Below are 17,911 nucleotides of genomic sequence, written 5' to 3' on the forward strand. Positions count from 1 at the left end.
AATAAGAGTACATTTTCTCATTTCCTATCAGGAAAACAAAAATAATTACTAAACAATACACACCATAATCCTTCCGTCTTCAAAGCAACCACAGGCGTGGGTTTTTATTAAGATTGCCTGGATATCCGTTACCCCACAGTCACTCTTATTCAGGAATGACTGTGCATGACAATTAAAAATGAGATTTATATTCCCTTTGAAGCAGTAACAGGTTTGTTTACCCTTGCTGAAGTGTCCGCTGGAGTTGAACAAAGTAGACCTTGATGTTGATCTATTGTGTTCTTTCAAAGGATACAACCAATGTCTTGTCTACGAAGGAAATCCTCCAAGAACAAATGTGAATACACATAACACTTTAAACCCGTCAAATCCAGCTTGCACCTTGACGTTCTTCTGAAATTATTTTCTGCTTCAGTTAGAGTTGTGTGTTGTTGCGTACACACCAATGATGCTGTTAAGTACACTTACGTTCTCCACTGTCAAGTATGCCTGATTCCTGGAGGGAGCGAATGCAGGAATCCACCAACTCCAAACCAGTGGTCAGCTCGTCCTCGATATCCTTCTGTCCGTCCGCTGTGAAGGACAAAAAGGACGGTGATCTAAGCAGCAGACGAGTGAGGAAATACAGCCAAAGAGTGTATACTTGCGGCCTTTATATTATGCAGTTTAACACTGACTGTCAAAGCCAATGGTGGCCTTGGTCTGGCACAACTTTGACATTCATATTATGTGCTTGGAAGTGTGATTATGCGTGTTTGCAATCATCTTTTAATCCATCAGGTATGCAGGTGGGAGCTTCCTGGGCCGCTGGTATAAATGTTCCTTGACACACAATTTTCCTAGTGTGTCAATCAGACACGAGGCGGAGCAGGCCTTGTTGGTGTCGGGGCAATAAATCCTCTACTCAAGATGTGTCAGTGCTATATGTACAGTATACGTGTCAAGGATTTAGGTTAGAAAGCAGTGGTATAAAGGTTTGACGGGTCAGGTTTTGCAACAATACCTTTGCATGCATGTCTGAGCAGTATGAACGTGTGTGTGTGTGTGTGTGTGTGTGTGTATTCATAACTTTACCTTGAGCGTTCCAGCGAAACTGCTCATCCGTTGAACTGCAAAAGAAGGACATAGTTAACAATAAGAACAATACAAATAACAATAACACACAAGAAATCACATAGCAGCAGAAAAACATTTTAAAAAAGACAAAATTAGACAGTCGCAATGTTGAATGTCTGTATTTTAATATTTGTAAAATATGTAAAACAGTTGTTGTACTGAAAGGAAATGCCAAAAGGCTTAAATTTCTTCTACATTCTATTTTGCTGAAGTATGAAACACAAACAATATAAGAAGAAGAAGAACGCACAAGTACTTTAATTTGTTTGTCAGCAACGGGCCAATTATCTAAAATGTCATTTACGATACTAACATTTTACAGAATGTAATGTGTGAACTGCACTTTCAGAGAACAGTCCTTTCATAAATGATTGAGTTGTAGACAAGTACGCGGCTACACGAGGACACACAAATATTCATGCATATGGACGCTTGGAAAACAAGACTTCCTCGCCATTCTCATGAGGGCTCGGTCGAGGATTGATGGGGGGTTTGAACAGAGAGAAAAAGACAAGGAGGATGGCAGGAAACACACGGGCACAAAGTGAAAGTTAGAGAAGAGTATCGAGCCGCCTGCTTTGTGATCAATGCAGACACGGACAGACTAACTGATACATATAGACTCTTTTATCTGACATCATCTACACCATTAGACCGGCTGTCTGGGCCAGTTGGCTTGTGTCTGCGTTTGTCCCATTTAGACTGTTTGGTATTCCACTAAGCCGACTCCTAACTGCAGGTATCTGTGCATGTGTGTCTATGAGAATGGGTGAATACATTAACGTAATGTGTTTATCTGTCTATGTGTCTGGTTAGCGGAGATAGTAATGGTCTTCCAGTCATCAGCTTTTTCTAGTAGGGTAATAGTTTTCACAGATTGATTTGAATAAGTCGTGATCTTAAACAAAGCTGGAGCATCGGCGTCTTGTAATGCATGCGGTCATTAATGCTCTGCCATGGCAGGCGGATGGAGAGGTTATAAAGGGAAACAGAATCATATCATAGCTTTGTTGTCCTACACACTAAACATGTTTTTGTTCAATGAATTTCAGTCAGCCCGTTAAGACGTTTTGGTCGGCTGCTGTCCTTACAGAACCCGGCTTGTGCTGCTGACAGGACAGCTGGTTCCGAAGCGTGACGGCCATACCGGAGGTCAGAATCGGTGTGGACTGAACGGATGGATGCTTCAGCAGCGCATATGAGCCGCTGACATCTCACTTCAGGTGCACATCTCTGAGTTACACCGGCGACACCGGCGCGCCTCCATCTCTAACCATCTGTAAACGTGTTGAGGCTCTTCCAGAGCCAGCAGAGGAACAACGCTGATTGGTTTTGAAATATTCTTCATATATGTTTCACCATGATATGTTGTAGTGGTGTAGTGGAGGGTGTACAGGTGTACAGGGTGTGCCCACCTCTTTCTTGGGCAGTTTACACCACACCTAACTTTGCATGGCAGCTGGATTCTCGTGATACCACGAGATCACAAAGCAGCTCTGTACTTTGTTATCAAAAAGGAATCAATATTAACTTTATAACCTATATTTAATCATTGTGTGTGTCTTCCACTCTTATCTTGCCCTCGACTTGCCCTGCATCTTTTTAGTTGAAACCAATTATTGCGTAACTCTTCCCACTGTGATGCACTAGTGCAGCACTGAAGAGGGGATGGACGCAGGAAAAGTCTGATTATGAATTACCGAAGTAACAATTGAATCATCCAATTCTCAAATGACAGTAACGTGGGAGGAGAAAGTGCAATGGTTAAACCCACTTGAACAACTGGCTAGTACTGTTATTTCATTAGAGTACAGCAACGGTTTGAATGGTTTTTACATGCATTATCATTTAATCTTTTTACCTGTCCACCCACTAACACTGGATCACTTCATTAGCACTATGTTTCCTTTTATTTTAGTGATTATCAGAACCAAAATTAAACGCTTAATGGAAATAAATCATTGTATAATCTGCGTAATAAAGCCAACAACTCAATAGGCTATTTTCCTCGTTTTACTGCATTTCCTGTTTGTGATGAAGGGACTACATTCTACTGGGACCACTGTTTAAACAATTACTCTCCTGCTGGAAACGACTTTAAACGGCGTAAGGGTCAAATGAAATAAACAATGTAAAGATTTTAGTTTGCAGCTTACTGGGCTAATGTGAAACGTTCATTGTCGGGGAAGCAACAGCCTGAAGGAGAGAAACGCAGGGCTGCGACTAAAAGGTCGTTGGTTCAAATGCCTGAACCAGCAGAGGAAATGAAAATAAGGCAATTAAGGCAGTTGCTTCTTTGTGGAGAATATTATCAAAGTGTGGGTGCACTGTAGCTTCCCTTTGTGAATGTGTTTGACTGTCTGAATATGAATTAGGATTATGCTTAACAAATCTGTGCTCGATGGAAAAAAGGTCAAAATAAATACTCATAGCTGAGCGGTGCTTTTCTGCCATGGGATAGCAATAGTTTCTTTGTTATAGACTTGGTTGGTAATGTTTGAAGTATTTGGTTCAATTCTGACTTTTGATTCCAGTTTATATCTAACTATTCCTCTTATTTTTGTAATGAAAGAAGTGCTTTTATACAAAGCTGCAGAAAACACTTCATCATGCCAGATGGACACATGTCTTTAGCTTGACTCCCGGTCATTAATGACAAATAGTATACAAATCTGTTCATGTCTCAGCCAGACAGAAGGGCAGTTAAAACGTTTAGCGGTTTGGTGTTGCTAAGTGAATCCAAAAGTTTCTCATTTTGTTTTGTTTCCTATCAAATCCCCATCAGTTCTGTGCTGTATTTGGATCTAGTTTTTTAACCCAGTGCTAATTACATGTAGAGTGATTAATACGTTGCAGGTAAAATCTAAATCCGGCTGATGCAGAAAGAGAGTTCTGTAGAGAGTAGGTAACACTGGTGTTACACACACACACACACACACACACACAGAGAGAGAGAGAGAGAGAGGGAGAGAGACACCAGTAAAGGAGAATGATAACAAGGCGGTGGAGGAACTGTTCTTTCATGTGCCTGCAGGAAATACAACGGGACAACAGTAGCAAACATGGTGTCACTGTGTTAAAGTGTACTAGATTCAGGGGGAAGCGAGAGGCAAGAGAGAGAGAGAGAGAGAGAGAGAGAGAGAGAGAGAGAAACTTTGCACGAGAGAGCTGATAGACAGGAGGAAGCGATTTAATAAGCACAGCATTATTCCACAACAGTGCACACTCTCGCCTGCAATGCCACAATACCGGCGAGGCGCTGCCTCTCTTTAATACGGGCTCCGTAACAGTGAGCCGGTATTAAAGAGACATTTCAAACGCACTACTCCACTCTCAACTGCCACACGGCTTAAATCAACAGACAGCGTCCTCTACCGTTTCCCAGGAAATCCACACACACACATACACACACACACACTCTCTACTTAGCATTCACAAACATACACGGGAAGGAGAATAGGGGACGCTCCTATCATCCCAATTTGTGCACAGTGTGTGTTTATGTCTGAGAGACTCAAGTGCTTAGAGTATAACTGTTTTCAAAAATAAGACGCAAACTCAAACAAAGTGGTATTGATGCCTTATGTTGAGAGAAATACTTTTATTTACCCATTTGCAGTTTAAATACCATGTGAGAGTAGCATGTGTGTGTGTGTAAATACATACGTGCATGTTCATATGAACCTAATAGTGATGCTCTATTAGGTAATCTTGTACTGTACAGATTTTGCTAAAAAAACTTAAATACATTTAAAAAAAAAGTGTATTTCAGGCAATTCAGTTTTTAATTTTTCATACACCAATAAAAAAAATAAGTAACTAAACATGTTCATGTGTTTAAGGTGGGAGTATGGTATGTAGCCATCCATTGGGATCCCAGCAGCGACATCCTTCATGAGTCATTAGTCGCCAGCTTAGAGAGCATTGCTCTGAAAGAGTTTCACGCTGCCGCACAAGGTTCTGCTTAAATCCTCTAGCTGCCTCCCTTCTCAGATAATAGCACTTAAGAACAGGCGTCCTGATAAGCCTGCCAGCATGGATGTGTATGTACGCTCCACAGTTTGCTCTCACATAACACGAGAACACACACACACACACACACACACAAACACGCATGCACAAACACACTTTCCACAGGTAAAGCATTCAGCTGCAAATTCTGCACAGAGCTCATTCTAATAGCCTTTCGGTTGCTCATACGTGCACACACACCAAAAAATCTAAATGCATACACACATACACATTTGCACAGAGATAAAAAGTGTTGGTATGCAGTCCTGGGCTGTTACTATTGCCAGCGTTAAATCAAGGGCCTAATAGACCATAATGCCTGGCCTGACATCTACCAATGGCAAGCAGTTGCCCTAAATACATACTGGTGTTCTACAAATGATATTTTTACAGCCATAAATCCATATTTAGTCATCTGTTATTTTTTCTGTGAAGAAAAGGAATGCCAATGAATTGAAATGTTCAGCAATTATCGAGCAAGTATACAAAAGATAGGAAATAATTTGAATTCTTTTGACAAAGTAATAATGAGCCATGTGTAATTTAATACAGCAGAAACACCAGCAGCACCGTGCTGAGAGGGACAGAATTCTTTCACAACTTCCAAGTCTGTCTATGACCCCGGGACACTGAGATGAAGGAAATGAGAAAGCAACACAGGGACCGCCGCAATTGTCTCTGATAGTCTTTTTTTATTGAAACAAAAAGTAATGCAACCACAATAATGATGTAAGAAGAACATGATGTAAAAAGTAGGAAGTGAAACAGTGCTATTGATGAAGATGTCCATTCATCTTTGCCTGAGAGGTCAAATGTCATGGTCAGCTACAGCAGAGCTGGGAGAGATTCAGTGTCGTGTTCAAGGAGAGCTGAATGATGACACGGTAGCTTGAACCCGAGTACTCCAGCTGAGGGGTGACCCCCTCCTCACTGCACCAACCTCAGTTGTGAGGGCGACTGCTGTTCATCATGGCCAAAATAAAGCCATAGAAAACCATTCAAGCCAGACTAGAGTTATTACAAAGTGGTCCAGTCCAGATGTGTTTCCTCCATTGCCACCAAACGGCACCAATAAAAAATAAAACTGTTCTTTTTCCCATTTACCTTTAATTGATGATGAAAGTCATTGCAAAAAACTGCACTCTCTAACACATTATAAATATACAGCAATATAAAGCAACATGAAACCAGAGAGTCTCCATGCCATATATAAAAACTCAAATCTTCGTAAATATTAAGTCAGTCTGCAGATATTATATATATATATATGTTTCATAACTGACGGTGAAAATAAAATGCTGAAACATCTCAAGGGCACTCAAACCATTTGGAGGCAGACGTTCAGGAAGTGCTCATGGGTTGAATAATTATTCAACATTTCACAATTTTTCTGAAAACTGACTAAACTACTTGGTGAAAATCACTGATGCATCCTACAAAATATATCACCATGGTCAATATACTGCCATATAATGTAAAAAAACAATACAATTATCAATAACCATGAACATAAATGATGGATACAGTTGTTCTCTAAATTAGAGAGCAACATTCTTTCTTGTACACTTGAAAGCAATTAAAAAATGTACTTTCCTTAATCAACTTCTCATCTAATTTGCACTTGCTTAGCACAACTTGTATTTGTGAAATATTTCCTGCAGGGTTCACAAGCCGGCTGTTCGCTAGCAACGAACCAAAAATCTTGTGGAGCCTTCACACTTCCACTGACCTATTGACTGCACTGCTTACAAAGAGGATATCTGCTAATCGAGGCTGAAGGGCAGGTTGGAGACAAATAACGGACTTACAGTTTTTTGGCAATGCAGAAGCAGAGCCCAGTGTACACGGATGTGTAGTGAACCGTTTACAAGCTGCCATGTGACACAGCTAATTCTTTCCAGGGAATAAAATTAAGTAATGTTTGGTAAAAATGTGACAACTCACTTTTTGGAGCTGCCTTGGGAGCCACTCAATCTGTTCGTTGTATAAAAACACTTATCTTCCCACTGGTGGTTGTCATAACAACAGTGTATGCGCGTGTATGCACATGCGAACCCTCTGATACTCTTTTCAGAAAGCAGTCAATGTGCTCACAACAAGGCTGAGGACAAACTTTTTTGTGGATGTGACAACTGAGTGACAGTTCAACAGTCAGGCTGGAAGAGAATTGTCTAGTCAAAGTGTTCACTAAAATTACTTTTAATGCCTGACTACTGACAGCTGCAACAAAAGCCCTCTCCCCCCCCCCCCCCAAAGAAAAACTCAACAAAGCAAACAATGCACAACAGTATTGACAAGTCCAATGGAGATGTTTCAACTCTCTGCAGCGTTCTCCTCTCCCAGCTCAAGTCTCACACTCTTATTATGCAGATTCCTAGCCTACAATCTTTAGCTGCAGACATGCGTGAACGGCAAATACACACAACAGACCCACTCTCTTCTCTGGCAGCCTTATTCTCATCTCAAGTACAGACCGCACATACAAACACAGACAACATTTATCTATGTCTGTAGGGGAGGAAAAAAACACATAAAAAAGGGAAGTACAACCAATAAAGATGCAATCACACACACCTCTAAGTAACCTGGAACATGCAGGATTCATGTCTCTATAACTTATCTGGTGTTTCTGAGTATATTTACAGGACAGGAAAAGAAAATAAAGGTTTATGTTCATGATTGTAGATCAGGGAAACAGGGTTGTTTTTCTTTATAAGCGTTAGATAATGATAATCTGATCCATCAAACAAAGATAGGATGTCGACTGTACATCCTGCAGGAGCTCATTCAGTCAGCATTCTACACAGGGTGAAGGGATCGTTTCTCACAAACGCTCTTACAATTTAAAGTCTTTCCAGGAACAGAAATATTTTGGGAAGTCCCTTGTTGCTCTGTTATTCGTGACGTTTGCAGGCTTGCTAAAACACACAAATACGTGTGCGTGTGTGTGTGGGTTTCCACTACGGGCAGCACCTGCCGGATGCACGACTTCAGCTAGGGAACATCTGCTGTGTGTGTCTAAATCACCAAGCTATTATAGTTATTATGATAGGTGGAATATCGCCGTTTTGCACCGGCACAGATAATGACAGAATACCTCCATGCATAATTCACCAGGGACGGGAGGCCTGACACCGGGTCTGCCCTGTATTATTGTACTCCACACAGACAGGGACCGGCTATTTATACTCATCTAAAATAGTTCTCTGCAGCAAGACTGTCATGGCACGGTATTAAATTAGAGGTTTAAAGCTCTACTGCACACATTAGGGAATGTTAGAATAAAAGATTCACTTTTTGCAGATGATGGAACAATAAAATAAACGTTTTAATGCTGAACCACTGTGCTAAAGATGCAGAAAGAATATTTAAGACCTTTGCTTTACTTTTGATACATTGAGTATAAGCAATGTTGAGACCTTACAGTTTGCACTGTAGATCAAGCAGAGACCCAGGAGCCCTATGGTGAAATATGGATTACATGCATGTGCACAGCAGGCAGTTTAGTAATGATTTAATAAAGATACACACTGTACAGCGGTAAGTAAAACAGCCAATTATGAGCTGGAGGCTGCTACATTGAGCATCCAGACACCAGGAATAGATGGGCTTACCTTGCCTTGTTTAACAGATTAAGAATTTTCTATTTGTACGACATGATATGCTTTTTGTCAACAGTTACAAAGTGGCGTAAAACAAACCCATCTTCGAAGTTGAATTAAAGATATGCACTGTTGGCTCCATTAAGGCCTCCTTGACTGAATCACAATCAAATGTGACAAAGTAGCTGCGATATTAGCATAACAGCGGCAATTTACATATGAATAATAATACCACAGGCTGCTAAGTACACCGGATAATTAAAGTCAAAAGGACAGGCGACGTATCAGCACAATCCTTGCCCACAAAAAACTAAAAATAAGAGTAGCTCCCCGACAACAATTCAGCAGTGGGGCTAGAGCACAGAGGCAGTAAAACGAATCAGGTTTAAACGCCGTTTATAGAGTTTTTCAGTCATATTTTTAAAGAACTGTGTTTCCACACACAATTCAAATGTTTCCAGCTGGAGACGAGCAGAAGAAAGAGTGAATACTGAATTTCTAGGTGATGTCAACCCAAATAAGCATGCTCACACGCCACTGAACAAACAACAGACAGACAGCATGGGATTAACGCAGACTGAAAACACTTGGCCTGAACAGCAATCATAATTTGTCATTTGTGTTGCTGACTCACAGCGAGAGGGAGTTTGGCCTCACCCAGTGGGAGTCACTGGTGATTGATTCTACATGTAGAACTGTCACCGGCACTAACTGAGATCTGAACAGGGTGCAGTCAATCATCAGAACCTTTTCAAAACTACTTATACCCAGAACAATGTGAGTTTGCATCAAATACTCCAACGTTTTCCTTTAAATCATCTGCAGTTTTGTGACCCAACCATAGTTTCCAAAAGGGGGCACTTCTGTTTGACATATGGTTTTCACACTTTCATAACTTTTCCAGCTTCCCAGCGAAACAATCCTTTGGTGATTCCACACTTTTCTCCTCCCACACCTACAGGAAACCACCCCTTCAGCTGAGCGAAAGGAGGTACATCCCATTCTTAAGAGTCTCCATTTAAGCGTGCGTACATGTGAATCGCCCGAGTCATATTTCTTTTAAACAACAAGCCAAAATCACCGCCAACCTTCTGTATCTTGTCTACTAAATAAAATGTAATCTCCTGCAGCCCGCCAGGCCCTGCGAAACTCATACACATACGTCAACATGACATGGATGCAGACGGGCTCACACTCAAGGGCAGTGGTGTGATGTCATGGTGGATAGGACATCTCGGAGCTTTGGGCGCCGAAGCAGTCGACGGTCTAAATCACTCATCCCCTGGAGGATAATCTAACCAATGATTTAGTGGGAGTCACCGAGTCACTGTTTTAGCGGCTTCCACTCCAGTGGAGGGATATATTAGTGTGTGTGTGTGTGTGAGCATGCAAGGGGGGGGGGGGGGGGGGGGGGGGATTCTCCTTTTACTGTCTCTGTCTTTGAGGCCCCCATGAGACCAATTACCAACACTCTGTGGCTTCACACACACACACTTGTAATCTTACACCACATAAGAACTGTCGCCGCTTGACTGTGTGATCGGCATAATGGCTCAACAGGAGCTTCATGATTTCAATATTCACAATTCAGGAGAAACCACTTGAAGAGTGGGATGGTAATTATTAAAAAACACAGACACAAGCACACAGGAAAAATGACAAGGCTTGACTAAAATGGCAGATCAGAGGAAACGGACGCCAACACTAATGCTGTGTAAACTTGCAATAGGTCAGCGTGACGAGCAAGACAACGCTTCATGTCTTGCCTCTTGCCTTGCTAATAGATCAGAATAGACATTTCAGTTTGTTCCTGGGAGCTTTGCATCATCCATACTCGGTACGAAGCTTTGAGGTTCTTCGGAACACTTTTCAGGACATTGTTTTCAGGAAACAAACTTCTGGATGATTTATTCTCTCACTATGCAGTTTGTTTGAATTTAAAGCCGCTGTAAGTGGGCACATTGTACTCCTCACAATAGCAAGCTCCTGGGATGCATTTAATCTTTTTTTTTTTTTACAATTTTCATTCAACCTGTTCCAGCATAGTCAGACAAGTTGTGTCTGAAAACAATAACGTGGCCATATACTGTATACTGATGGCTTGCTGGGGCTATCACTCATCTGGTTCACATTCCTCCACTCTAATAAACACTATAGACGGCTAATGTTCCACAGGAGTATATGGCCTCTTTAAAATGAACAGCATGCTCTATAACACAAATAACGCGGTGTAGGTGAGCATGTAGGCGTGTACGACAACGACACAAAGCCTGCGTGTATTATACATATAGGATGTAGGGAATGCATGCATGTTTGCCTGATTGATGAGAATGGTGCATTGTGACGGTGGGGGCCCTGGGGCTGAGGTTTTAATTAACTGGTAGGAGAGGAGCTGGCTGGTCCGGCCATCGCAATACATCACAATATGTCTGGTCGGCACACAAACACAATACACACACTCGCATACACACAAAGGCCATCTGGCTGACAAGGGTGCAAAGTAACTTGCAAAGGGATTTCCCTGTCTCTCGTTTTGTCCTGCTAGCATTTCATAGTTGTTGATTCTCATCATTTTGCAGGCTGTTGTCAATATTTGCCAAATGGCACAAGAGGCACAAAAAAATATGTTAAGATCTGATTCAGCGACTAGATAAAACATGAAGCTTATATGGGGAAAACATAATTGTGTGGGTTATTTCTTGGTCATTTCCAGTTCTTTCATGTTCCATTTCTCTGACTGTATCTGCAAACACCAACACAAACACACACGCGTGACCTTCCATTGATTTTACACTCATTTCTTAACCAGGAATCCAATCTACTGTTGAAGATCATGTTCATTAAATGCGAGAGCCGAGAGGAATATTTTCTTCATGCATGAAAGAATTGGAGGGGATAAACAGGCCTGCAGCTTGCCCTGCAGTATATTGATTGCAGCCAATCAGTGCATTCACTGTTTTGATTGTGATGTTTCATTAAGGGTGAAGATTTATATTTAGTCTACGGCTCACTTTCACGATGGCTGAACCACTCTGTTATTTCAGTCTCAATCTAACGTACAAAGTGGGAGTTTGTTTTTCTTTCTTCGAGCAAATTGCTGATATTGAGAGAGCGAATGAGAGAAAGCGATGTCTGTGAAGGGGAGACTCGTGGATACAATACAATAAGATATGTAAAAGGGAGAGTGTGTACTCATAGAACCCATTTTCATGCACCAAAAGAAAATGCATAGAAATGTGGAAAAATGGTGTATTGGAATATTTTTGCATATTTGGGAGCCTTAGCAAAGGATCTATGGCTTAAGTTGTCAATAAGGGTGTGAGCGCTTTCCACAACAGAAATGCTTGCCATCCAATCACAAAAAAATTGCAATTCTGGCACAAATCTCCAAATGTCAAAAGTGTTTTGATTAATGTAGTATATTGGAGAGATTTTTGATCATTTTAATCAATTATAGAGTGGTAAAATAGTTAATTGTAGCAGAGAATCTGTGTCATAAATGGTATCAACCCAGAAATTACTGCAACATCTAATTAGACATAATAGAACTTAAATCATAATGTTCTAAGGGCACTTTCAGACTTGATTTTAATTAATTAATTATTTATTTAATGACCAGAAAAGAGCACAATGGAAATATGCCTATGGGCTTTTTTTAGTGCACACAATGTACATATGTATGCTTATCTTTGTACATGTGTCCATAAAGAATTTTAAAGGAGTCATCACCTGGTTTTATACGTATCCAGCCCCTCTTGGATCGCTTTGGATCAATTCGTAAAACTTATTAGAAAAAAAAAAAAAAATTTAATCAAACATTGAGCTTGTTCTGACCCTTTTTCGTACCGCGATTTTATCACGCGAGATTACGCGCGAGGTTTTGACTGGTCCGGATGTGCATTGTATAATATGTAATGAGGCGCGCGTTGATTCGCCGCAGGAAGGACAGAGCCGGGGGGGCTTGCCTGCATGCAGACTCCAAAACATAATGGCGGCGCTTCGGCGATTTCAGGTAGCGGACGGGGCGGGGTTGGGTGGTGAAAGAGGGGTGGGCTTATGCAAGTAGCCGCCACAGTGACGTCACCGAAGGCGCAGAATCAAAATCTCGTGCTTTAGGAATGCACACCCTTGTGTGCTATTCCTGTTCGGAAAAAGAGCAGAAGCGAAAAAACGGCGCCACTTTCAAACTCCAGCCTTTCAGGCAAGTTTCAACTGAGGTCAAACACAGATATGCATGTTTTAACAAGAGAAATTGCGATTTCCAGGTGATGACTCCTTTAATCAATCAACAGCTTGGCACAAAACTTTGACCTGCAATCTCTCCCTGCCAGAGTAGCATCTCCCATCCCCATGTGCTGTGTTACTATTTCCTGATTTGGTCTATTTGCAATTGCAAATTCATTTAAACTGAATGCAATAAAAACATTCCTACAATTTGTTACAAAACAAGAAAAAGGGAACGTGGAGTGTGACATTTTTACTGCATCCCCCTCTATAAAACTGGCCATCCTTTTACACTGCAGTCACTTTCTTTGCTGTTTTATCTTGATTTATGTCTTGAAGAGGACAGCAGAGAAACAGCTTATTTTTCTGTATATTAAACATTAAGAGCATGATATCTAGTTCATATATATATACAAACGCCCATTTCTGTAACATGATTGCTTTGGTTGGTTTTTCTGATTAAAGACATCATCTTTGTCATCTGTCTGATCATGAAACCACTTTTCAATGTGACGTCTGTGAAGCCATTTGTCATGAGCAAGCCTCAAAGCAACAGAGATTAAAAAGATATAAATAAAAAAGATAGGAAGAAGGAAGAAACAAAAAGTAGACACTATAGACATTATGTTGTTTAAAGATATGGTTACACTACATAAATGTATTGTTATTACAAATCAATACCTACACGTAAATATATATATAGTTGTGTGAACAATGTACATTCACATGGGATCTCACTTTTACCCTACTCTTTGGTTGCTCTTATACAAGTTGAAACCTGATGACTTTGACTCTCCACAGGAATTAATCTGGATTATGTCACTTTTAAATCATCGAGTGACTCTCCCCGCCAAGGATACCGACTGACTCATCGGGTTACAATGCACACAGAAATCGATTTGGGAGCATGCAGAGCAGGTGATAAAAGTCACAATGAAAAGTGGAATCACAGCAGCCAGTTATGGCTCTTGGGACGACTCTGCCTCCACATCCGACTCCTGGGCCACAGGAAATACACTAGCTTTATTGTGTTAATCTAAATCCTCTATGAAGTATTTGTGGGAATATGATACTTTTTGCAGCGTGGCGCAGCATAGTGCGTACACTACTTTCTGTTTCAATGAATGAATCCAATCAATCATTTATCTTTTTGTTTGCTGAAGGCCTTAGTATTCATGTAGGCACCAGAGGTAACGATGCAGAATAAAGCTTGGAATCTAGAGAGACGGTTTGTCTTTTTGTGTTGATTTTTTTTTGTCCTCTTTACTCTGTCGGTCCCTTTTCTAGAAGTGTTGATGTGGCTCACAAAGTTAAAGTGAAGAACTTGGGTTTGTATGAAGAGGTGTGTGGGCAAAGATGTGTGCAGGCAGATTAGACAACAAAACAACTACACACACACACACACACACACACACACACACACACGTCCACTAGGAAATCCTCTTCTCAAACTGCTCCAGGCGTTGATTCCTTTGGCCTCAAGGTGTGATGCCTTTAAAGGACAAACTCACTCATATTCTTTCCCCCTCACTTGCCCTCTCAGTCTCTGTCGTTCTCTCTCACACATAGACAGACACACACACACACACACACACACACAGCTTTCTGAGGCCCTCGAGGACATCAGTCAGAGGAAAATAACTTAAAATCAACAATAGTTCTAAGCCATGAATGTTAATTTCCGTGGACATTCACTGGCATCTTAAACATCTCAATTACTGCTTCTGCTTTCGACTTTCCGATGTTCTTTGAGAATTTTCTCTGCTTACATCAACTCTTCATCTCCTACCTTGATGTCTCACCTTCCCTCTTATTTATTCTCACCTATTCTTCTCTAGTTTATTTAATGTTCTTCCCTCACATGAGCTATTACTACTTTCACTTCCTCTCTCATTCGGCTCTCCTGGTCTCTCCAAGTCTCTAGACATTCACCATTGGCAACATTACCTGCAGTATTGGATCTAACGATATTGAGTGAATGAAAACGAGATGGTTGGTTGAGGCTGAACACAAAGCTGCATGTATATGTATCAGAGTGTTAAGACTCTCTCCTCTCTGTTTAAATCTCTTATTTGGTTTTCTGTTTCTTTGTTGGTTTTTATACCACACAGTTAAGTCATATACAAACATGCTGTACACAATATTACTGTGAAGTAATCTACTTGTATAGTATATTGATATTTCTGGGAATCCTAAGAAAATCCCATCCCCAAATCCCAAGATTGGTCTTGTGCAGAAAATATCTCTTAAACTTTCCGAAATTCTACACCTAGTTGATCCCAATAGAGGCATAACTATTGACAATATCACTACAAATCCATCCAAGTAATCAACTCCACTATCCTGTACTGCATCTCCACTGTGACCATGTTTTTTGTTGTTTTTTTGTTTTACAATTACTGTTACGAATTACAGTTGGTGTTTGGAACCAGCTACTTTAATCCTGTTTGATGGAAACTATTCTCGTCATCACACACGTTCAAACACGGAAACATACATGCTTACAAGACGGCAGACAGGGAGAAAGGGAGGCGGGCAGGCAGGGCCTCACACACACACACACACACACACACACACACACACACACAAAACGCACAAACACGCTGCATATTAAAATGCACCATAATAGCCTGTCAAGCTTTCTGAGTGTGTGGTCAACAAAACGTCTCTGCGCCTCGGTATGGATGAACGCGCTCACATGCTCTTTTTTTCAGAATTGAAACGGAATTGACAGCAAAGCAGAGACCATAATCTCATGAATGCATGCTAATAACCTCCACTGACACACACACACACACACACACACACACACACACACTCCCTCAGAATAATGATAAGCATTAAGTCAAATGGAGTGCAGAACCAAAGGATGCGCACACACTGGAAGTTTTACATGATGAGTTCAGTGTGAAAAAGCTGGAGCCCTTTCAGCACCGATCAGGTCCAAACACATCAGCATTGTTTATTGGGACTAATAGCCACAATACACACATCAACTGATCCGAATGATATGATGTATCACCTTGTTGTGACCTGTGATTACGGGGCTCCCCTGGGCCAATCAGTGCAATTTAGGAAATGCCAAAAGCTGCAGGGAGACGCATCGTATTTCAGCATTGTGTGAGAAGTGATCGGAGCTGCCTGTAACTGATGGATGAGTGACACAGACAAACCCACTACACACTGACAAAATATTATCATGGGGGACTATTGTGGCTATTGATGTCAAAAACAAAGACAACACGTGTGTTCAAATAGCCATCAGGTGTCCTATTATACAAGCTCTAGGGAGACATTACCTGGCACACCATTTGTAAATACGCTCATTTCTCTTCTGTCTCTCTGTGCTTCTCGCCCGCTCTCCTCTTTCTCCCCACCTTGCTTTTTGGAGTCGGTCTCCGTTTATCTGTCTCTCCCTTTCTGTGTTTTTTGTTCAGTTTTCCTCTCCAAGTTTCTTTCTGTCACACTCTCTGTTTCTCTCTCTCGGTTTGCCTCCCTGGCATCATTTGGTTGGTTCTTATCTATTCTCACCACTATCTGGTGTTGGGGGAAGATAAGCACGCATTTGCATGTATAATGAACCACACACCCCCGATCCCACTCAGCATGAGGACACACACACACACACGCATGAACACATGGCTGCCGTTGGCCCTCGAGGCCTCCTTCTCCTTGCCACTGACACACACCAGCGGCTGACTCCTACAGGAGTAAACATGACCTATCTCTGCACCTTCATATCTACAGCTGGGATGAAAGGGGGCATCATTTCAAAATGGAAAGGAACCCCGTACGTCATGTTTAGAAGAAACGACAAAACCTAAACAGAGTACATAGTGGTGGACAGGGTACAAAGTAACACTGATACACAAAGAAACTTCCTAAATAAGATACTCTCACTTTCACAGTTGAACAGACTGTAAAGAAATCAAAATATTGTCATTATAATAGCAGCAAAATAAGACAGTGACACTTCCATCACAACAATTGAGCTAATGTAAGGATGGATCCGGGCAAACTCATAATATTCCTTTTGAAGAAACACACAGCAGGTACTGTGTTCAAGACATTGGAGCATAACCTTCCAAAAGCAGCTGCACACAGCTACCCATTAAAGTGAACACCTGAAACAAATACAAGTAGCACCCCATTTGGTTTCACATTTTCGCAAAAATGTTTTCTCTACGGTAGATTCTTAGAAGAGGCATAGCAGCCACTGTTCTGGCTGCTGTTCAAGAGATCAGCCACAGACCGACTGGACAAGCAACATTTAAGCTCTCAGTATACTTGGCATACATTGACTGTACTTAAGTGTCCCCGAGAAACAATCAATCCCTAAATCCCTGCCTGCACTGTGTGTTCTTTAGCTGACTCTGAAAATTGCACCTTTATCTCAGCATTCTCAAGGAGGAAGTCAAAACTCAGTCAGCAACATAAAAAATCTCTGTGTGTCACATCTGTTAAAAGCTATCAAATAACTATACAAAAACACAAAGCCGCAGGTTTCCATTTGGAGTGAAATGTAAAGGAAAAAAATGGATTAAAAGGTGAAAAGTCAAGATGTAATTTAAGAGCAAAACCAGACTGATAACAACACAGAGAGAGGCAGACAGTGGGCACGATCAGCGCTGTGAGAGATGTTGCCACCTGTGACCATTCTTCTCCTCTCCTCCTGGAAATGCATCATCAGTCATTAGTGGGGGAGCATGACTCACGGTATCATCATCACTCACAGACACACACACACACACACACACTCACACACACACACACACACACACACACACACACACACAGGCCCGAACACAAGGCATATTTTAAGGTATAATGCAGCGGCCTATAATTTGAGTTATCTCTATGCAGCATTTTGCTGAGCTTATAAAACCGCCTGCAGCTAATGGTGTGATGGATCCCTCTATTATCACCCAATGCAGGAGACGGGAGTGAGGTAGTGAGAT

At 41.3% G+C, this 17,911-nt stretch overlaps 1 protein-coding gene across 2 annotated transcripts in view; it reads right to left on the reverse strand.

Annotated features, from left to right (window-relative positions):
• Positions 1–17,911, reverse strand: part of ctnnd2a (catenin (cadherin-associated protein), delta 2a) — a 218,632-nt gene that overhangs the window by 120,167 nt on the left and 80,554 nt on the right. For both annotated transcript variants that reach the window (XM_084033107.1, XM_084033108.1), the window contains exons 4-5: positions 1,075–1,109; positions 469–573 (exon numbers count right to left, since the gene is read on the reverse strand). In XM_084033107.1, coding sequence (XP_083889233.1) covers positions 469–573; positions 1,075–1,109 — 140 coding nt within the window. The remainder of the gene's footprint in view (positions 1–468; positions 574–1,074; positions 1,110–17,911) is intronic.

This window comes from Eutrigla gurnardus, assembly GCF_963514095.1.
Source record: "Eutrigla gurnardus genome assembly, chromosome: 18".
NCBI lineage: Eukaryota > Metazoa > Chordata > Actinopteri > Perciformes > Triglidae > Eutrigla > Eutrigla gurnardus.